General features: G+C 40.7%; 1 protein-coding gene across 2 annotated transcripts; it reads left to right on the forward strand.

Annotated features, from left to right (window-relative positions):
• The first annotated feature begins 2,603 nt into the window (after positions 1 to 2,603).
• On the forward strand, positions 2,604 to 21,335 carry DCP1B (decapping mRNA 1B). 2 transcript variants are annotated; one of them, XM_060776440.2, is made up of 9 exons: positions 2,604 to 2,835; positions 8,112 to 8,152; positions 8,330 to 8,452; positions 9,319 to 9,385; positions 11,026 to 11,161; positions 13,022 to 13,150; positions 14,785 to 15,609; positions 18,446 to 18,694; positions 20,095 to 21,335. In XM_060776440.2, the coding sequence occupies exons 1-9, from the start codon at positions 2,618 to 2,620 to the stop codon at positions 20,173 to 20,175; spliced, it is 1,869 nt and encodes a 622-aa protein (XP_060632423.2). In that variant the 5' UTR covers positions 2,604 to 2,617; the 3' UTR covers positions 20,176 to 21,335. The 2 variants fall into 2 exon arrangements, with proteins under 2 accessions (XP_060632423.2, XP_060632422.2); XM_060776439.2 differs by having other exon boundaries at positions 2,627 to 2,835; positions 8,325 to 8,452.
• The last annotated feature ends 54 nt before the right edge of the window (positions 21,336 to 21,389 follow it).

A 21,389-nucleotide genomic window follows, 5' to 3' on the forward strand; every position in this document is an offset into this window, starting at 1 on the left:
TCCAGAGCTCTTATCACTCGCCACGCTTAGATAAGGCGAGATTCCCATTGCCTTCCTTCGCGCTGTATTGTGGGTAGTGTAGTCACAGCGCCTGCGTTCTGTGCCCACACTGGGGCCTCTCTGAACTACAACTCCCATAGCAGAGTTGTAGGATATTAAATAGATGTATTTATTTGTCGTGTCAGAGCAGCCAGTCCATTATATTACATTTCTAACACAACAAAGCAAACAAACAGACAAAATACAAAACTTGTGAGTTTGGTGGTTGGTTAAATGTCCTTTGACCAGTATCTGGCCACTTGGAGTGCCTCTGGTGTTGCCGCAAGAAGGTCCTCCATGATGCATGTGGCTGGGCTCAGGTTACATTGCAGCAGGTGGTCAGTGGTTTGCTCTTCTCCACACTCGCATGTCAAGGATTCTACTTTGTAGCCCCATTTCTGAAGGTTGGCTCTGCATCTCGTGGTGCCAGAGCGCAGTCTGTTCAATGCCTTCCAAGTCACCCAGTCCTCTGTGTGCCCAGGAGGGACTCTCTCATTTGGTATCAGCCATTGGTTGAGGTGTTGGGTTTGAGCCTGCCACTTTTGGACTCTTGCTTGCTGAGGTGTTCCAGCAAGTGTCTCTGTAGATCTTAGAAAACTATTTCTAGATTTGAGTCGTTGACGTGCTGGCTGATACCCAAACAGGGGATGAGCTGGAGATGTCTCTGCCTTGGTCCTTTCTCTATTGGCTGCTACTTCCCGGCAGATGTCAGGTGGTGCAATACCGGCTAAGCAGTGTAATTTCTCCAGTGGTGTAGGGCGCAGACATCCTGTGATAATGCGGCATGTCTCATTAAGAGCCACATCTACTGTTTTAGCGTGTTGAGATGTGTTCCACACTGGGCATGCATACTCAGCAGCAGAGTAGCACAGCGCAAGGGCAGATATCTTCACTGTATCTGGTTGTGATCCCCAGGTTGTGCCAATCAGCTTTCGTATGATATTTTTTCTAGCACCCACTTTTTGCTTGATGTTCAGGCAGTGCTTCTTGTAGGTCAGAGCACGGTCCAGAGTGACTCCCAGGTATTTGGGTGTGCTGCAATGCTCCAGTGGGATTCCTTCCCAGGTGATCTTCAGAGCTCGGGATGCTTCTCTGTTCTTGAGATGAAAGGCACATGTCTGTGTTTTAGATGGGTTGGGGATCAGCTGGTTTTCCCTGTAATAGGCAGTAAGAGTAAGAAGTAAGAGCAGTAAGCAGTAATTAAATAGATAACATATATAGAGAGATAAATATAGATAGATGTATTTAATATATCTTGGGATATATATATATATATATATATATATATATATTAATACCCAAGAATATATGATATATAATAGATCTAGTATGTTAAATAGACATTTAATAGATCTATAGAGGGATGTATATATCTATTAAATATCTATTAAATGTATATATATATTAAATATATTATTATATTTAATACATTATATTTATATCATATTTAATATATTATTATATTAAATTTATTTATTTATTTATTTGCTTTATTTCTATACCGCATTTTTCAGCCCAAACAGGCGACTCAATGCGGTTTACATGGTACAAATTATCACAACAATGTCAGTGCAATTAAAATGCAACAAATGTAACAACAGGATCAACAACATCAATCCACAACAATTAACAAATCAACAAACAAAACAAAACAAAACATAGCGCCTCAGTGAAATCAGATCCGTTCTCATAATCCTTGTGCCAATCCTATATTCCATTTACCGTCTTCCTATGATCGGTTGCACTGTTTAACCAAACGCTTGTTCATAAAGCCAGGTCTTGACCTTTCTCCGAAACGCCAGCAACGAAGGTGCTTGTCTGATGTCTACCGGTAAGGCATTCCATAGCCGAGGGGCCACCACTGAGAAGGCCCTTAAATGTATGTATATATCTATTAAATGTATATAATATGATCAAGGGTCTGGAGAACAAGCCCTATGAGGAGCGGCTTAAGAAGCTGGGCATGTTTAGCCTGAAGAAGAGAAGGATGAGAGGAGATATGATAGCTATGTATAAATATGTGAGAGGAAGCCACAGGGAGGAGGGAGCAAGCTTGTTTTCTGCTTCCCTGGAGACTAGGACGCAAGGGAACAATGGCTTCAAACTACAAGAGAGGAGATTCCACCTGAACATGAGGAAGAACTTCCTGACTGTGAGAGCTGTTCAGCAGTGGAACTCTCTGCCCCGGAGTGTGGTGGAGGCTCCTTCTTTGGAGGCTTTTAAGCAGAGGGTGGATGGCCATCTGTCAGGGGTGATTTGAATGCAACATTCCTGCTTCTTGGCAGAATGGGGTTGGACTGGATGGCCCATGAGGTCTCTTCCTACTCTTTGATTCTATGATTCTATGTCTTGGTGATATTATTATTATTATTATTATTATTATTATTATTATTATTGATTTTAGGCCTGTGCTAGTTGCAGTGAAGCCTGGAGTGAGCTGAGCTGCGTTGCCAGGAGCAACCATCTCCAGCTTTTCCGTTTCGGCGCTCGATTGTTTGAGGCTGGTCCCCTTGCTTTTGCTTCTTCGGCAGCGTCAACAGAGGCCGATGATCGATCGATGTCTCGGCGTTCGGCTGGCATGCCTGGCGCCTCGGGTGTTGTGTTGCTCAGGGAAGCAAGATGGCGGCGGCGGGCGCGTCGTCGGTGGCTGCGGCGCTGTCCGGAGCCGCCCCGCTGGGGAAGGGGCTGGACATCAGCCTGGCGGCTCTGCAGCGGCACGACCCTTACATCAGCAGCATCGTGGACGTGGCCAGCCAGGTGGCGCTCTACACCTTCGGCCACCGCGCCAACGAGTGGGTGAGTGAACCCCAGGGAGAGAGACAGAGAGAGAAGGCCGCCATTGAGGGAGGAGAAGCCCAAAAGGGGCCGCGGCCCCTTTAACTAGAGTCATACAACCATAGAGAACACGTCAGCCATCTAGACCAAACTTGGGCCCTCCAAGTGTTTTGGACTACAACTCCCACAATTCCTAGCAGCCTACCGGCTGTTAGGAATTGTGGGAGTTGTAGTCCAAAACACTTGGAGGGCCTAAGTTTGCCCATGCCTGATCTACACCAACCCCATTCAGCCATGCAGGAGAAGCCCCATCTAAGCAGCCCTGACAGATGGCCACCCAGCCTCTGTTTAAAAGATTCCAAGGAAGGAGCTTGTACCTAGAATCCTAGAGTTGGAAGAGACCTCATGGGCCATCCAGTCCAACCCCATTCTGCCAAGAAGCAGGAATATTGCATTCAAATCACCCCTGACAGATGGCCATCCAGCCTCTGTTTAAAAGCTTCCAAGGAAGGTGCTTGTACCACACTCCGAAGCAGAGAGTTCCCCTCTTGAACAGCTCTTAGAATTATAGAATCAAAGAGTTGGAAGAGACCTCATGAGCCATCCAGTCCAACCCCCTGCCAAGAAGCAGGAATATTGCATTCAAATCACCCCTGACAGATGGCCATCCAACTTCTGTTTAAAAGCTTCCAAAGAAGGAGCTTCCACCACACTCCAGGGCAGAGAGTCCCACTGCTGAACGGCTCTCACAGTCAGGAAGTTCTTCCTCATGTTCAGATGGAATCTCCTCTCTTGTAGTTTGAAGACATTGTTCCGTGTCCTAGTCTCCAGGGAAGCAGAAAACAAGCTTGCTCCCTCCTCCCCGTGGCTTCCTCTCACATATTTATACATGGCTATCATATCCCCTCTCAGCTTTCTCTTCTAAACATGCCCAGCTCCTTAAGCCGCTCCTCATAGGGCTTGTTCTCCAGACCCTTGATCATTTTAGTCGCCCTCCTCTGGACACATTCCAGCTTGTCAATTTCTCTCTTGAATTGTGGTGCCCAGAATTGGACGCAATATTCCAGGTGTGGTCTAACCAAAGCAGAATAGAGCATGGGGAGCATGACTTCCTTAGATCTAGACACTAGGCTCCTCTTGATGCAGGCCAAAATCCCATTGGCTTTTTTTGCTGCCACATCACATTGTTGGCTCATGTTTAACTTGTTGTCCAGGAGGACTCCAAGATCTTTTTCACACGTACTGCTCTACCATCCAACCTCTGTTTAAAAGCTTCTAAAGAAGGAGCCTCCACCACTCTCCGGGGCAGAGAGTTCCCCCGTTGAACAGCTCTTACAATCAGGAAGTCCTTCCTAATGTTCAATATTTTCTCCTGTCATTTGAACCTATGGCTCCAATGAGTCTTAGTTTCAAGGGCAGTGGGAAAAAGCCTGCTCCTTTAAGAAAAACATGAGATCTGGGTTGTTGTAGGTTTTTTCGGGCTATATGGCCATGGTCTAGAGGCACTCTCTCCTGACGTTTCGCCTGCATCTATAGCAAGCATCCTCAGAGGTAGTGAGGTCTGTTGGAACTAGGAAAAAGGGTTTATATATCTGTGGAATGACTAGGGTGGGACAAAGGATTCTTGTCTGCTCGAGCTAGGCGTGAATGTTTCAATTGACACCCTTAATTAGCATATAAGTTGATCTTAAAAACTTTATTTCAAAGCCTGCCTGAATAAAAAGGTAACCTGCTGTCTGAAGGACAGGGAAGAGGCCGTTCTGGCTTCCTTGGGCAGAGAGTTCCAGAGTTGAGGGGCAGCCACTGAGAAGGCCCGCTTTCTCGTTCTTAGCTCAGTGCTAAGGAATCTTGGGATATGCTGTTTTTTTATACCCCACTTTCATCTTTAGATTGGGGGTTGTAGTTTTACAGGGTCTTTAATCTTTTGTGTCCAAAAAGTGCTGGTACCTCACCAAACTTCAACTCCCAGGGTTCCATAGTAGCGAGGCATGACTTAGACCACAAGCAGAGAATGAGTCAATGGTGTAATGTGGCAGCTAAAAAGAATTGCAGTGCAATTCTAAACTAGATCACCAGGAAGATCTGGTTTTAGTGGTTCCCAACCTTTGGGCCTTCAGGTGTTTTGGACTTCAACTCCCTGAAATTCTAGCCAGCTTACCAGTTGTTAGAGCAGGGGTCCTCAAACATTTTAAACTGTTGGAGGGCCGGATTATAATTTGAAAAAAACATGAATGAATTCCAATGCACACTGCACATATCTTATTTGTAGTGCAAAAAAAAAAAACCATTTAAAAACAATACAATAATTAAAATGAAGAACAATTTAAACAAATATAAACTCATTAGTATTTCAGTGGGAAGTGTGAGCCTGCTTTTGGCTGATGAGATATAATTGTTATTGTTGCTGTGTGCCTTCAAGTCATTTCAGACTTAGGTTGACCCTGAGCAAGGGCTGGGTAAATGACCTTGGAGGGCCGTATCCGGCCCCTAGGCCTTAGTTTGAGGACCCCTGTGTTAGAAAATGTGGAAGCTGAAGTCCAAAATACCTGGAGGTCCAAAGGTTGGGAATCACTGAATGAATTCAAGTCTCCAGGGCCAAATGAACTAGATCTAAGAGTATTGAAGGAACTAGCAGAAGTGATTTCAGAACCACTGGCAATAATTTTTGACAATTCTTGGAGAACAGGAGAAGTCTGGATTGGAGAAGGGCAAATATTTGGGGGAAGAGGACCCAAACAATTACTGTCCAGTCAGTCTGACATCAATACCAGGAAAAATTCTGGAGCACATTGTTAAGGAGACAGTCTGCAATCACTTAGAAAGGAATGCTGTGATCACTAAAAATTAGTATGAATTTCTCAAAAAGAAGTCATGCTAGGCTTACATCTTTTTTTGATGGAGTTGCAAGTGAATGGTAGATGCAGGGGATGCTGTGGATGTGCCATATCTTGATTTCAGCATGGCTTTTAACAAGCTCCTTCGTGATATTCTCACAAGCTAGTAAAATGTGGGCTAGACAATGCTACTGATTGGGAGTGTTTTGAGTGGCTGAACCCAAAGGGTGCTTCTCTCCAATGGTTCGTCTTCATCCTGGAAAGACGTGACCAATACAGTGCTGTAAAGAGGGTTCTGTCCTGGGCTTAGTTCTATTAATTATCTTTATTAATGTTTTGGACAATGGAATAGAGAGCATATTGATATTGCAGATGATACCAAATTGGGAGGAATGGCTAATATCCAGAGGACAACATCAGGATCCAAAATGACCCAAGTAAATGAGGGAACTGGGCAAAGATATCAAAATGAATTTCAACAGGGAGCAATATATGATATTACACTTAAGCAGAAGAAATAAAATCCACACACATAGACACGGCTTGGAAACAATACGTGTGAAAGGGACCCAGGAGTCTTAGTAGAATAGAGGAGTCTAAGAGGTGGCATACGAGCTATGTTTAAATATTTGAAATGATGTCACGTTGAGAAGGGTGTAAGCTTGTTCTCTGTTGGTGCAAAAACTAAGACACAGAGCCATGGATTCAAATGAAAGGAAAGGGATTCCACTTAAACCTTAGGAAGAACTGGATGGTGGGAGCTGTCCAACACCGAAAACCCCCAGGTATGATAGCTAGCCACCTCTAAGGGAAGGTAGCTTGGATTTGTGCTCTGAAAGGGAATTGGAATAAATAACCCTTAGATGTCTCTTCCAATTATGTGATCCATTTGATGTCTGGATGTTGTTTGGTGGGTGGATTTGTGTCTTGTTTATTAGCAGCATGTTTAAAATTTGCTCTGACAGAAGCCCCGCTTGTGTATCTCTGAAAAGCAGGACCCCCAGCTGCTCTGTGTCCTCCATCCGAATCTGGGTCAATCAGTCTGGATCAAAGCACTTCCTAAGTAGGACATCCTCCTACATTCATCAGTTTCAGTAGCCATGTGCTTAAAATATAGATGCTAGTTTGGGCCTTGGACGCTGGAGAGCAGGGTTCAAATACCCACTCAGCTTCAAAACCCACTGGAAGACGTTGGGCAAGTCCCACAAATTTTTAGCCTCAGAAAAAAACATGATAGGTTTGCCTTACATTCACCATAAGTGGGAAATGACTTGGAGGCACACAACAGCAACAAATAATCATTACCAAAATTGTGTTGTCGAAGGCTTTCATGGCTGAAATCACTCAAAACTTTCCCAGTCCACCTAACAGTAGCATTGTCTAGCCAAAATTTTACTAGCTTGTGAGAATATCATAAGGGACCTTGTTAAAAGCCATGTTGATATCAAGATTACCAAAATTACCAGTTTCTTAATTAATATGTTTGCTTTGCCACAATAGAACAGGCATGGGCAAACTTTGGCCCTCCAGGTGTTTTGGATTTTAACTCACACAATTCCTAACAGCCTACCGACTGTTAGGTATTGTGGGAGTTGAAGTCCAAAACACCTGAAGGGCCGAAGTTTGCCCATTGCTGCAATAGACTATTGTGTAAAGTGTATTTATTTATTTATTTATTTATTTATTATTCGAACTTCTATGCCGCCACTCCCCTGGTCCTGGGTCTCGGAGCGGCTTACAAGAATGACTAAAATCGAACACAATTTAAAACAATTTAAAAACAATTTAAAAACAGCAAATCAACAATCAAAGGCCTGTCGAAACAGGTATGGCTTGCATGCCCTGCGGAAAGCTAATAAGTTCCGCAATGCACGGACTTCAGGTGGCAGAGTATTCCAGAGTGATGGTGCCACTGCTGTAAAGGCTCTGCGTCTGGTTGCTGTTAGACGCAAGGTCTTGACACTGGGAATTTCCAATAGATCTTGGTCCTCAGAACGGAGGGATCTCTGGGGTTGGTATGATACCAGTGCATTCTGTTGTTGCTAGAAAATGTAATACTTTCTCTGACAAAATATGTGTGGTTGTAAGATCACAAAATAACCAACAGCCAACCTTCCTTCTTAATAAAGCAGTGTTTCACCTCTTATATATTATTACATTAAAGTACCAAAACCTGGAAAAGTTACAGTTCATACCATGCTGGTTGTGGGAGGGAGACCCATAATAGTAACTTTTCACAGCTGTACAGTGGACATAAAGGTAATGCATGGGTTACACAAGTATGTCCTTAAATTATATTCAACAGTATGAAAAAATGTATATATACCAGAATATATTGACCACTTTATATGTTTTATGGGCTCAAGCATTTGAACCAGAATCTATCTAGGATGTCTATCTGCTACTTCCATGAAATGGCTTGTGTATATACTGTTAATTTATATATTTTTTATCTGATTGTAGGAAAAAACTGATGTGGAAGGAACATTGTTTGTTTACAAAAGGTGAGAATTTTAAATACTTTCATTATTATCATTATTGTTAAACATTTATGCCTGACCCTATCTCGAGGCAGCTTGCAAATAGTATTAAAAAAAGTTATTTAAAACAGCATAATAATGCAAATAAGTAAAATATGTTAAACAACATAATGGTTTTGACTATGTTAACTTTCAGAACAGCTTCACCGAAATACGGATTCACCATTATGAACAGACTGAGCATGGAAAATCGGACAGAACCCATAACTAAAGACCTGGACTTCCAACTACAAGACCCTTTCCTTCTTTATAGAAATGCCAGATGTGAGTAACACTGAAAATCTCAGTTACTAGAACAATCTCATCTGTGTCTTATGCTAAGAATAAAAATGGAGAAAAGTTTCCTCCAGTTTTGGATGCCATTCAAAGAGACACAATAGCATTCTGGTATACACCAGAATACAAAGAAGCGTCTTTTTTGAAGTATTCCAAATATAAGTACCTCATTTAATCTTCTTTCTTCTTCCTCACTCCTCCTTTTCCCTTCTACTTCCTCCTCCTCCTCTTCTTTTTCTTCCTCTTCTTCTTCATACCAGTCCCTAGGTTTCTCTAATATGACCCAAGAAATAGAATTCAATAATGAAACTGGTTGAATGCAAGTGGCTCCAGTTCTTTCATTATCAACTTTTATTTGATAAGACAAGTAACTTTACTGGATATCTTTCAAGGAGACTTAAAAGTTGCTCCAAGGGATGGTTGCTTTGCCCTTGCTACATGTGGAGCTTGTCAACAGTCAAGCCTACCAATATCCTTATTCACCAGCCAGCTATGTGTTTATTGGGGGACTTGGCTTATGAGTGGATTTAGCAAAAGATTGGAGATAATTTATTCAAAATTCTTCCATCCAAATATGCTTTTCTTTTGTTGCATCTGCACTATATTTAATGCAGTTTGACACCACTTTAGCTGCCAAGATTCAGTGCCATGGAGTCTGAGGAGTTGTAGTTTTGTGAAGCAACAGCTGTTGAAATAGAAAGGAAGGTGACTTTCTATGTTTTAAGTGTATCACATTTTATTTTTTTAAGAAAAACTACTACAAATTGTATTTAGTTTCACTAGTCCAAGATGGGTGGTGATAGTCATGATACTGTGTTGTTCATCATTTGATATGTTTGTTGTGCATTTTACAGTGTCCATTTATGGAATTTGGTTTTACGATAAGGAAGAATGCCAAAGAATTGCCGAGCTCATGAAAAAGTAAGTGCTGGAGGACCAAAAAAAAAAACCTTTTGGTATTTTACCTGTATGCATTTTTCTTGGCTTCCAATATTAGACAGGATCTCATGACTTTAGGGGAATATATATAGATAGATATCTGGAGAGCCTCCCATTGCATATATTGTTGCGCCTCAGCCTTGCCTTTAACACCAACCAGGACTCCAAAAGCAGTAATAAAACAGTTTATTTGAGAAAGTACATATAAAAATGGGAAATCACCCAAAGGGATAAGAAAGACAAAATCCAACAGGTAATCAGAAAAGGTAGTCCATAACTAAAAATTCCAGCCAAGCTGGTGAGGAGTAAACCACTTCGAAGGCAATAATCCAAATGGTAAAGGAAAACAAAGAGTCATAACATGAGCATAAATCCAGAGAAACCAGAATCAAAAAATGAACATGAATCCAGAAAACCCAAGAATTTTGACTAAAACATGAACTTGAAACAGGACTTGAGATCCTCGCTCTCTAGCAGTGTTGCCTGATCTGAATTCTCAAAGAGATGCTCTCTAATTTAAGGGCTGCAAAACATGAAATCATTTCTTTGACGTTGACTTTCTGGCTTGTGGGACTTCATGCTTCCTTCTCATGCCTGTTGAATTTCCTGAGCTGGATGTTTCCCTCCCTAAGATCTAACTTGATGCCCTGTCAAATTCCCCTGCTCTCTCAGGTGAACTATCTCAGCCTTCCAGGCCGTTATCAGGAGTTGATAAGCTACTCCTAGGTGAAAAGTCATCTCCACCATTCACTGTATCTCACTGTCTGCTGAACTCAGAAACAGTTTCAATCCCCATCTCACAGACAGAATCTTGATCTAAAATCCCCTCATTTCCTTCAGTGAAAGAACCACCCACCCCTCTATCAGGCCCTCCAGACTCTGGAATCCCAATTCTCTCTCTCATCTTCAGCTATTTGAACCACAACATATATATAGATATATAGATAGAACATCATATTCTATAAGCCATGTTTATTACATACAGTATAAACACAGAGCTCATATGCAAGTATCTTAAGCATCATTGGCTATAAGTGATTACTAGATTATTCAGAAACATGGGCGGCCTCTTAGTCCCTCGTGACTGGTCATGTTGAATGTCTGAAAGACTCTAAACCTCTCTCAATGAGCCTGATATGGCTGATATGACTATGGTGATAGCTACTTATTATCATTTACTAGCTATGTCACCATGTTAATTGGCATGGCGTAGATATTACTTTGTAAACAAAGTGTCTGTCTTATTTATTTCAATAAATGATTGTTTGCCAAGTTTTATAATTGTAAACCATGTTTAATTATGCTAACTACATTTCATCTACTAAAATTGAACCTGACTAGCTAAGATACAATATGTTGGAATTCACAGCAGGTCGCAGCAATTATGATATAGCTAGGGTAGAAAATTGGTCTTTCTCTAACAGTTAAGGACTTACTTGTGAGTAATGCTCTCCACTTTGGTCTTTTATTGTCTGCTGAGCACAAAATAAGGGAAAATATCAGGTTATATCAACCTCAGACAAACTTTACTTGTTTGTTTATTCTGAGACCATCATCAGAATCTCCCCAATTGGGGAGAGTTTGCTCCCAATTTTCTTTATTTCTTCATCCTTCATTTCCAGTTTAACTCAGCAAGAGCAGCTGAAAGCACAGCAGGGAACCATCATGGGAATTTCCCCTGTAAGCCTGAATTCAGGTGACAGCAAAGAAGTGGATATCCTGCGGATGCTTACTAAAGCCAAAGACGAATATACCAAGGTGAGCCTTATTTGTGCACAGTGACATTAAACATTTGACTGTTTTCTCATTCCCTCATGCTGCTGTGTAATTCTCTTGTAGATTTATCACTTTCTTCTTTTCTGTATCATTAATACAGAACAGTAATACAGGACCTGTATCCATGGCCTCAGAGCCAGGAAGTTGCACACAGTCTGACAGATTTAAACGCTGTAAATACTAAAATGATTTAGAAGGCTAAAATTTATTTAACAGTTGAACAGACAGAAAGATAGATTAAAAGATTGAAAGTAGTTTAAAACAGATTAATTCATAATTTTTCGCTCAAACCTTCCCTTGACTTATATATGAGGTTGTCTTATACGTGAACATATACAGTGTTTACATCGCACCTATCTTCAGTAGCTTATAATACTGTAAATCATCACCTTCGTCTGAGAAAAATTATATCACAAAGGCCTCACCTGCTTCATAGGAAATTTGCTACAAAACAGGAGCTTTTTGTTGAGGTCCAGGGCCAGAGAAGCAGATGGCGAAAACAGAAAAACAGCCTGCCTCAAGGGAAGATGGCCTCCATCATTGTTTAGCATTTACACAAATGATCAGCCACTGCCAGAAGGGACAGAGAATTACATCTATGCTGACGATCATGCCTTTACCACCCAAGCAGGGATCTTTGAAATGGTTGAACATAAGCTTTCCAAAGCTTTAGGTCCTCTTACTTCCTGTTACAGGAAAAACCAGCTGATTCTTAATCCAGCTAAAACACAGACATGTGCTTTTCATCTTAAGAACAGACAAGCATCTCAAGCTCTGAGGATTACCTGGGAAGGAATCCCACTGAAGCATTGCAGCACACCCAAATACCTGGGAGCCACTCTGGACTGTACTCTGACCTCCAAGAAGCACTGCTTGAATATCAAGCAAAAAGTGGGTGCTAGAAATAACATCATACGAAACCTGACAGGCACAACCTGTGGATCACAACCAGATACATTGAAGACACCTGCCCTTGTGCTTTGCTACTCTGCTGCTGAATATGCATGTCCAGTATGGAATACATCTTCCCATGTTGAAACAGTGGATATGGATTATCACAGGATGTCTATGCCCCACACCACTGGAGAAATTATAGTGTTCAGCCAGTATTGCACCACTTGAAGTAGGAAGTAGCAGCCAATAATGAAAGGACCAAGGCAGTGGCATCTCCAGCCCATCCTCTGTTCAAATATCAGCCAGCACGCCAATGCCTTAAATCAAGGAACAGCTTCCTAAGAGCGAGAGAGATACTTGCAGGAACACCTCAGCTAGTGAGAATCCAAACGTGGCAGGCTAAAATTCGGAACCTTAATCAGTGACTGAGACTGGATGAGAAACTTTCTATTGAGCACACAGAGGACTGGGCGACTTGGAAGGCGCTGAATAGACTGCACTCTGGCACCACGAGATGCAGAGCCAACCTTAAGAAATGGGGCTACAAAGTGGAGTCCACAACAAGCGTGTGTGGAGAAGAGCAAAGCACAGACCACCGACGACAATGCAACCTGAGCCCTGCCACATACACAATGAAGGACCTTCTCACAGCGACACCAGAGGCACTCCAAGCAGCCAGCTACTGGTTAAAGGACATTTAGTATAATGCCAAGTTTTAAACTTTGTGTTTTGAAATACATTACAACAGTACCCTCAATTTACTTCTGACACGATAAATTGCCCCTGTCTTTTAGTTTATCTTGAAATTATCATTAACTTTCTTTCAATTATCCTTATTCAGTATGTTTTTAGTTCTCACTATTAAGTATACTTGCTTTCATGAGGATGGAGCTCTTGGGAAGAAGTGCTTTTTTTAAAAAAACCCAATGTTTTGTGCATGTTTTCCAGTGCAAGACGTGTTCAGAGCCCAAACAAATCACCAGCTCTTCTGCTATATACAATAACCCCAACTTGATCAAACCAATTCCAGTGAAGCCCAGTGAAACTCCTCACCATTGTGCATCACAGCAGACACAGGTTTGTGGAAGTATATATGCCCTTTTGACTCATGCTTCTCTAGATTTGAAAGCCCTAATAAGGAAACCTGCATAGGAAACTTTCTAAGCAGTTATGAAATAATACTTTGGTGGCAAACCTGTATCTGTCATCATGTCTGTTTCTGATTTCACAGCGGCCTTGATCCAGCACTTTGATGGATCAAGCATCTCTCTATTACAGGGTCTCATAACCTCTTTGAGTCCCCTTCGAGGGGAATAAACTGGGACATAAATACATATAATTTATATAAATAAAAATGTAATGTTTGTTTGTTGGATTAACATAACTCAAAAACCACTGGATGAATTGACACCAAATTTGGATATAATACACTTCTCAGGCCAACGAGTGACCATCACTCATAAAAACACTGAAAAACACAGCATAAGAGACTTGAAAAGCCAAGCCCCCCCCCAAAAAAACATTACGATGCATGCTTAAAACCACATATATATATGCAAACACACATATAGACACATACACACAAATATATACACACTCAAAACACATCTACACAGACTGGGCCACAGCAACGCGTAGCAGGGGACGGCTAATAATAATAATAATAATAAGGCTGGGAAGTTGTTTCTCCTATGACCCATGACTCCAAAAATATTATTATTATTATCATTATTATCATTATTATTATTATTATTATTATTATTATTATTATTTGAAACCCAACAAGATGAGTCCACAGCAGACACACTGTTGGCTATATATTTATTTATCGTGTCAGTGCAACCAGTCGATTATATTACATTTCTAACAGAACAAAGCAAAAAAACAGACATCCTGTGATAATCCATATCCACTGTTTCAACATGGGAGGACCTTCTTGCAGCAACAACAGAAGCACTCCAAGTGGCCAGATACTGGTCAAAGGACATTTAATCAACTACCAAACACTGTTGGCTGATATATTGATTCACATGTCAGACTCTTACCAAGTGTCTAGGACTGTGTGATGTATCAGCAAATAATGTGTGCAGATCCCAGTAGGGTGGCCTTCTGCAGCTGGCAGTTGGTAATTTTGTCAGCACCGATTGTGTTTAAGTGCAGGCCAAGGTCTTTAGGCACTGCACCCAGTGTGTCGATCACCACTGGAACCACCTTTACTGGTTTGTGCCAGTCTTTGCAGTTCGATCTTTAAATCCTCACATCGTGTCAGCTTTTCCAGTTGTTTCTCTTCAATCCTGCTGTCACCTGGGATTGCAACATCGACAATCCATACTTTGTTTTTTAACACTATCGTGAGGTCAGGAGTTCTGTCTCCAAAGCTCTGTCTGTCTGAATTTGGAGGTCCCAGATAGCTTGACATGTTCATTTTCTTATAATAATAATATTTATGGAGTCATGGGTCATAGGAGGAACATCTTCTCAGCCATCACTTTCCCCTTTGCAACAGTATTCTCAAATAATTTTTATCAACCATTCAATCAGAGTTATTTACTTGTATATCCATTTCAAACAGCAAGATTTTAATGCCATCAACAGTTTGTAGAAAAGTCAGGAAGGGACAATTGGGATTAACCCTTTTATCCTTTCCTTTATTTAATGGACCTCTGCCTTTGTTGTGATTTCCTCACAATTCCTTTTCTTTTCCCTAACAGAACGCAGATCCCGAACCACATCATTTGTCCCTGATGACACTCTTTGGGAAACCAGAAAAATCTAGCACATGCCAGGATGTCCCGGACTTGTCCCAGAAACTTCCTCCCAGACAAGGAGTTGTCCGATCTTTGTCCTATGAGGAGCCGGGCAGGCATTCGCCCTCCATTGAGAAGCAGCTTTGCCCAGCCATTCAGAAACTCATGGTGCGAGGTGGGGCTGAGCTGCACCCAGTCTCAGAACTCCCCGAGAGCCGACTCTGTGAGAACGGCGGGAAGGTTTTCACCGGACTCTTCCAGCCTGTGGCTCCTCATGGCGTTGGATCAGCGTCCCATCTGGTCCACAACGCAGCCACCACACAGAGCTTGCTGCAGCAACTGCAGGGTCAGCCAGCGCAGGTGGCTAAAATGGAGGCCAGCAACGCAGTACCTCCATGTACGGCTGCACCGCTCTTCAGCCAGACTGCTCCTGCGTCCTCAGTCCCCCAGGTCAAGAGTGCAACCCAGCCACCTATGATGTATTTTAATGGTTCCCTCCCAGGTCAGACATTGGGGTCTCCTCCAGCCCTTGGAAAGGAACAGTCCAAACTTCCTAAGCAGCCTCCTCCTCTCTCAGGAAACCAACCAGGAAGTTCTGGAGTAATTTCCCCACAAGAGTTGCTAAAGAAACTCCAAATAGTGCATCAGGAGCAACAGTTACATGTCTCAAGTCGACCAACCTTGGCAGCTAAGTTTCCTGTGGTTACCCAAAGTGGCCCCTCTCTGAAACCTTTGGATTCCTGGATCGAAAAGGCTTCGAACGCCGAAAAGCAGCTTCCTCTTTTTCAGGTAAACCCATAGCAATGTGCATTGTTCCAGAGCAAGTCGAACTGGAAATATTTATCTACGTGAAGTGGCCTGATTTAGCACCTTTGGTTTGAATGCATGCATACCTCAGTTAACAAAGTTTCCGACAAAAAAGCTCCTGTTTACAAAATTTCTTTATTGTTTCCCAGCCTCCTCTTTTTCTCATAGACTGTGTGAATTACCCTTACAATGATTAAAATATTTATATAGCTCACTTTGTGTAGAACCTTGGAATTCTGCTTTTCTTGGTCAAAAACGTGGCTTGCGTGGACACAGAACATTCATAGAATCCTAGAGTTGGAAGAGACCTTGTGGGCCATCCAGTCCAACCCCCTGCCAAGAAGCAGGAAAATTGCATTCAAAGCACCCCCAACAGATGGCCACCCAGCCTCTGCTTAAAAACCTCCAAAGAAGGAGCCTCCACCACATTCATTTCTTTCATAGTATAAAATCTATTTGTGATACTCCTTGACAGCTGAACAAGAGCCTGACTGCTCTCTGGCTAGGCTTCCCATCCAGAATGTGACAATATTTCTTACTACCTACCTGTTTAAAGGAATGGCTGTTTAAATCCAGCTTTTGGTCCTTGTTGACCTTTTAGGATTGTCACATTACACCACTATACAGAGATAGAACAGTTGGTCCTCTGCATTATATACTGTATATACTCAAGTATAAGCTGACGCGAATATAAACCGAGGCACCTAATTTTACCACCAAAAATGGGAAAACTTATTGAATTGAGTATTAAGTCGAGGGTGGGAAATGCAGCAGCTACTGGTAATATAAAATAAATATAGATACCAATAAAATTACATTAATTGAGGAAACAGTAGGTTAAATGTAACAATAATAAAAATAGAGTAAAATAAATGTAATAAAATAGTAATAGAGTAAAATAATGCCAATGTAATAACAACAATAATAAAGTAAAATAATAAATGTAATAATAATAATAATAAATAGACGAAGATAAATGTAATAAAATAATAATAGAGTAAAATAATGCAAATGTAATAATGCCAATAATAGAGTAAAATAATAAATGTAATAACAACAATAATAAAGTAAAATAATATAAAAGGTAAAGGTAGTCCCCTGACATTAAGTCCAGTCATGTCTGACTCTGGGGTGTGGTGCTCATCTCCATTTCTAAGCCGAAGAGCCAGCGTTGTCCGTAGACACCTCCAAGGTCATGTGGCCGGCATGACTGCATGGAGCGCCGTTACCTTCCCGCCGGAGCGGTACCTATTGATCTACTCACATTTGCATGTTTTCGAACTGCTAGATTGGCAGAAGCTAGGGCTGACAGCGGAAGCTCACGTCGCTCCCCGGAATCGAACCTGCGACCTTTCGATCAACAAGCTCAGCAGCTCAGTGCTTTTACCCACTGCGCCACCGGGGGCTCCAAAATAATATATGTAATAATATATGTATTTATTATTTTACTCTGCTATTACTATTTTTTTTAACATTTATTATTTTACTCTATTATTGGTATTATTACATTTACATTATTTTACTCTATTATTATTATTACATAAAATAATATATGTAATAATAATAGAGTAAAATAAATGTAATAAAATAATAATAGAGTAAAATAATGTAAATGTAATAATACCAATAATAGAGTAAAATAATAAATGTTAAAAAATAGTAATAGCAGAGTAAAATAATAAATAACTTAAAATAAATAAATAATAAATAAATAGCAGAGAAGAGTCCTTTGTCTCACCCTGGTCATGCCACAGATATATAAATCCTTTTGCCTAGTCCCCACAGACCTCACTACCTCTGAGGATGCTTGCCAAAGTGCAGGCGAAACGTCAGGAGAGTATGCCTCTAGACCATGGCCATACAGCCCGAAAAAACCTACAACAACCCAATAAATAATTTTGACTCGAGTATAAGCCGAGGGCAGCTTTTTCAGCCTGAAAAAAGGGCCTGAAAAACTAGGCTTATACTCGAGTATATACAGTATTTCACTTTTGCAGATTTGATTAAAATATCCTAAGCATCTCTCATTTTCTGTTGCAACTGTACGGTCGGCTTCAGCCAGAAATTAATCATGGAGCACCGTGTAATGCTCAGGTCCATGTTATCATTCCATCTGTGTGTGCTTGGCTTGGGTCTGTGTAATGACCCCATATTGCTGTCCCTCCTGTCCTGTAAGAAGTGTTGGGTGAGTGGGCTTGTTACCAAAAGACCCTCCTCATAATTGTACAGCAGAGTAACTTATGACCAGCAGCGGGACCCAGCATCAGTAGCCTAAAGTGATAAAAAGAACAAAAACACACAGACCAATATGTTCTATAGGAGGCTTTTCTTTATAGTAAAATAATATGGTTGTACTGTTTACAAGATTTCCATAACACAAATAAAGTTCTTCATACTTCCTTCTTTGCTTCCACACTGAGCTTCTTTCTTATGCAGATAAACAGCTTCGCTCTCACAGAGCCTCCTCTCACACCAAAGGTACACAGAAGCTTAACACAGTAGCTTTTTACACACAACAGCTTTCATACTAGAGCTTCACACATGATGGTCTTCAATCTGGGGCTTCACTCACCAAATCTTGTCAAACTGAGGCCAAACTCACACTGAGGCCTTCTCACACTGAGGCAAACTAACACTGAGGCGTACTAACACACAGAGATCCTTCTCCCACAGAGACTTCTCATAGACTAAGGGATACCTGCTTATATAGAACTACAGCTTTTTCTGAGCCATTGCATCCATTTAACCCTTTTAGTGCTTGACTCATATTTTTGTAATTAAAAATACCTAATTAATTTTTAATATTCCTGACAAGCAGGTCATTTCACCGCAGCGGATCCCTGCGACCGTAGCTCCTTCACTCCTGATGTCCCCAATGGTCTTCAGCCAGTCAAACCCGGCTCCACCAAAACCAAATGAAAGCTGCTGGCTGCCGGTTGCAAACCAAGAAGCCACTCCCAGTTCAGCAAACCTTCTCCTGCCTCTGCAGAACCCAGAACCTCCAGTTGGAAACCTAAATCCACTGACAAAGCTGCAGCTACAGGAAACGCTACTGCATCTAATTCGGGTAAACATCAGATATTCTTATCTTCTTTATTTTGATAAAAAACTGTGTGTGAGAGCCCAGCAATTCCCTTTCCTAACTGAGAATGGGTAAAGGATCCTGGATGGGATTAATACTTGGTTTTACATTATTGAACATCTTATTTAATTCAGTAGGGGTTTTATATGCTGTTTTGATGAACGTTGTTTTATGTAAATTGTCATTGTTATTGGTTTTATTTTATCTTGTGTATTTTACTGCACTATCACATGCTTCTGTAAGCTGCCCCGAGTCCCTTGTAATTATTAATATCATCATTATTATTATTTGATGCATAACAAGATTAGTACACAGCAATTGTATTCACTATGCTGGCTTTTGCATTCGATCACACATTGGACACTTCCCGAGCATCTAGGACTATGAGATGTATCGGTAAATAATGCGTGCAGATCCCAGTAGGGTAGCCTTTTGCAGCGGACAGATGGTAATTTTGTCAGAGCCAATTGTTTTTAAGTGCAGGCCAAGGTCTTTAGGCACTGCACCCAGTGTGCCAATTACCACTGGGACCATCTTGACTAGCTTGTGCCAAAGTCGTCATCGTCGTCGTCATCATCATCATCATCATCATTCTGACACAAAAACACAGTATGACACAGTAAACAAGATATATATGCTGGATTTCGTATCACAAAATCACAAGTCAAACACTTTCCAAGCGTTTACGACTATGTGATATATTTTCAAAAAATTCAAAAGTACAGGTGGACCACTAGGACCATCCGTACTGGTTTATGCCAGAGCCTTTGCAGTTCGAGGGCCTGATAACACCTAAGTTTTTCCTGTTGTTTTTCGTCAATTTGGCTGTCACCTGGTATGGCAACATCAATAATCCAATTTTTCTTTTCCAGAATCATTTATTATTATTATTATTATTATTATTATTATTATTATTGGATGATGTTTTAATTAAGAGATACTTATGATTTAGTTTTAATTGATTTTGCTAAGATATTATATTACATGTTAATGTTTTTAAATGTTTTATGCTGTTGTGGGCATTAAATTTTTGCCTTTGTTAACCACCCTGAGTTGCCTGAGAGGGGCGACTATATATCATCATCATCATCTTTAATTACTTATTAATCGTCCTCCATCCGAGATGCTCTAGGCGATTTACATAGCAGAAATTATACAGGATAAAACACATTACATACAAATATTAATAAATTAACATGAGTCAAATGCTCTAGTAAAAAGCCAGGTCTTAAGTGCTAGAATAAAAGGCCCTAAGTCACGCATTTACTATATAAATATAGTAAATAAATAAATAAACGATTATTATTATTATTATTATTATTATTATTATTATTATTATTCCTCTTTTTTTTGCATTAACAAATGATATGTTTTTCCCTCCCCAGAATGACGATAATTTCCTAAACATCATCTACGACGCTTACGTTGCCAAGTCAAGAAGAGAAGACTCGAAAAAGACTCTGTGAAGCATATATATATATATATATATATTTTAATCCAAAGTCTATCCTCCTCTTGAATTTTTAAAACAATGAAAGACATTGGCATCTTGCAAACCTTTAAATGACGCTTATTGACAAGCAGGTGACGATTTTAATGGACGGAAACTGATAGTGCCTTTTTGGAGCTGGGACTTGGCCACAAATTTGAAATACCTTGTGCTGTTTTTTTTCTTACTTGGACTCTATGTCAGATGGCATACATTTTGATATTTTGTCATTACTGTGCCGATCCTTTGGGTGGGTTTCCTTTCAAATACATGTTCTGTGGGTACTTTGCCAGGATTTTTTCCTCCCTTGTACATAGTTATTCTCTTGTATAATGCAGTAATATCTGCAAAGAGTGGTACTTGTTGCTGAGCAACAGAAGGCAGCTTAAGACTTGTTCATAAAAAAGAAAAGAAAGCTTGGGCTGAAAAAAGCAATCACTATTTACAGCTTCATTGTCACAAAAAAGCCACATTCCTCCCAAAGAGTTTACCCACTTGTTGACATTCTTTTTCATAGCTTATTGAAACTATTTCGAAAGCTACAAACAAGGTTGATTGAAGATGACAACAGGGTAGAACAGGCATGGGCAAACTTCGGCCCTCCGGGTGTTTTGGACTTCAACTCCCACAATTCCTAACAGCCTATCGGCTGTTAGGAATTGTGGGAGTTGAAGTCCAAAACACCCGGAGGGCTGAAGTTTGCCGAATATTGAGCACACTAAATCCCCATTAAAACCAAGTACTCTTCAAAATGTGTATTGCAACTCATTCCCAAATAACCTTTGATGAAAAAAAACATTTTTTCTTTTTTTTAAATTAAAAAAATATCCCTCCTTTTCTAAGCAAATATTTTTCTATTAAGCGACCAGACTATTCATAGCAAAGCAACAGATGGTGAAATTCTAGCTTTTCGAAGACAGGCTTCTGTTTCCAGCTGTTTGGCCTCTTAGATGCCGATCTAAGCCAGCGCAGGGCTGCAATACTTCTCTAGGAAATAGCTCCATCATTTTAAGACGTTTTGTTAAAAATAGCAAAAAGGACGAATATTTTAATTTTCACAGTCTTCCATGACCCGCTGGACAATGGTTTCAATTACTCATTTTTAAGAAAAATAAAATAAAAATAGGAATACACAGATTCCTGTTTGGATGCATGTTATTACATCAGCTCTCGGCTTACCGCAGGCATGGG

The sequence above is a fragment of the Anolis sagrei genome, chromosome 5, assembly GCF_037176765.1.
Source record: "Anolis sagrei isolate rAnoSag1 chromosome 5, rAnoSag1.mat, whole genome shotgun sequence".
In the NCBI taxonomy this organism is placed as follows: Eukaryota; Metazoa; Chordata; class Lepidosauria; order Squamata; family Dactyloidae; genus Anolis; species Anolis sagrei.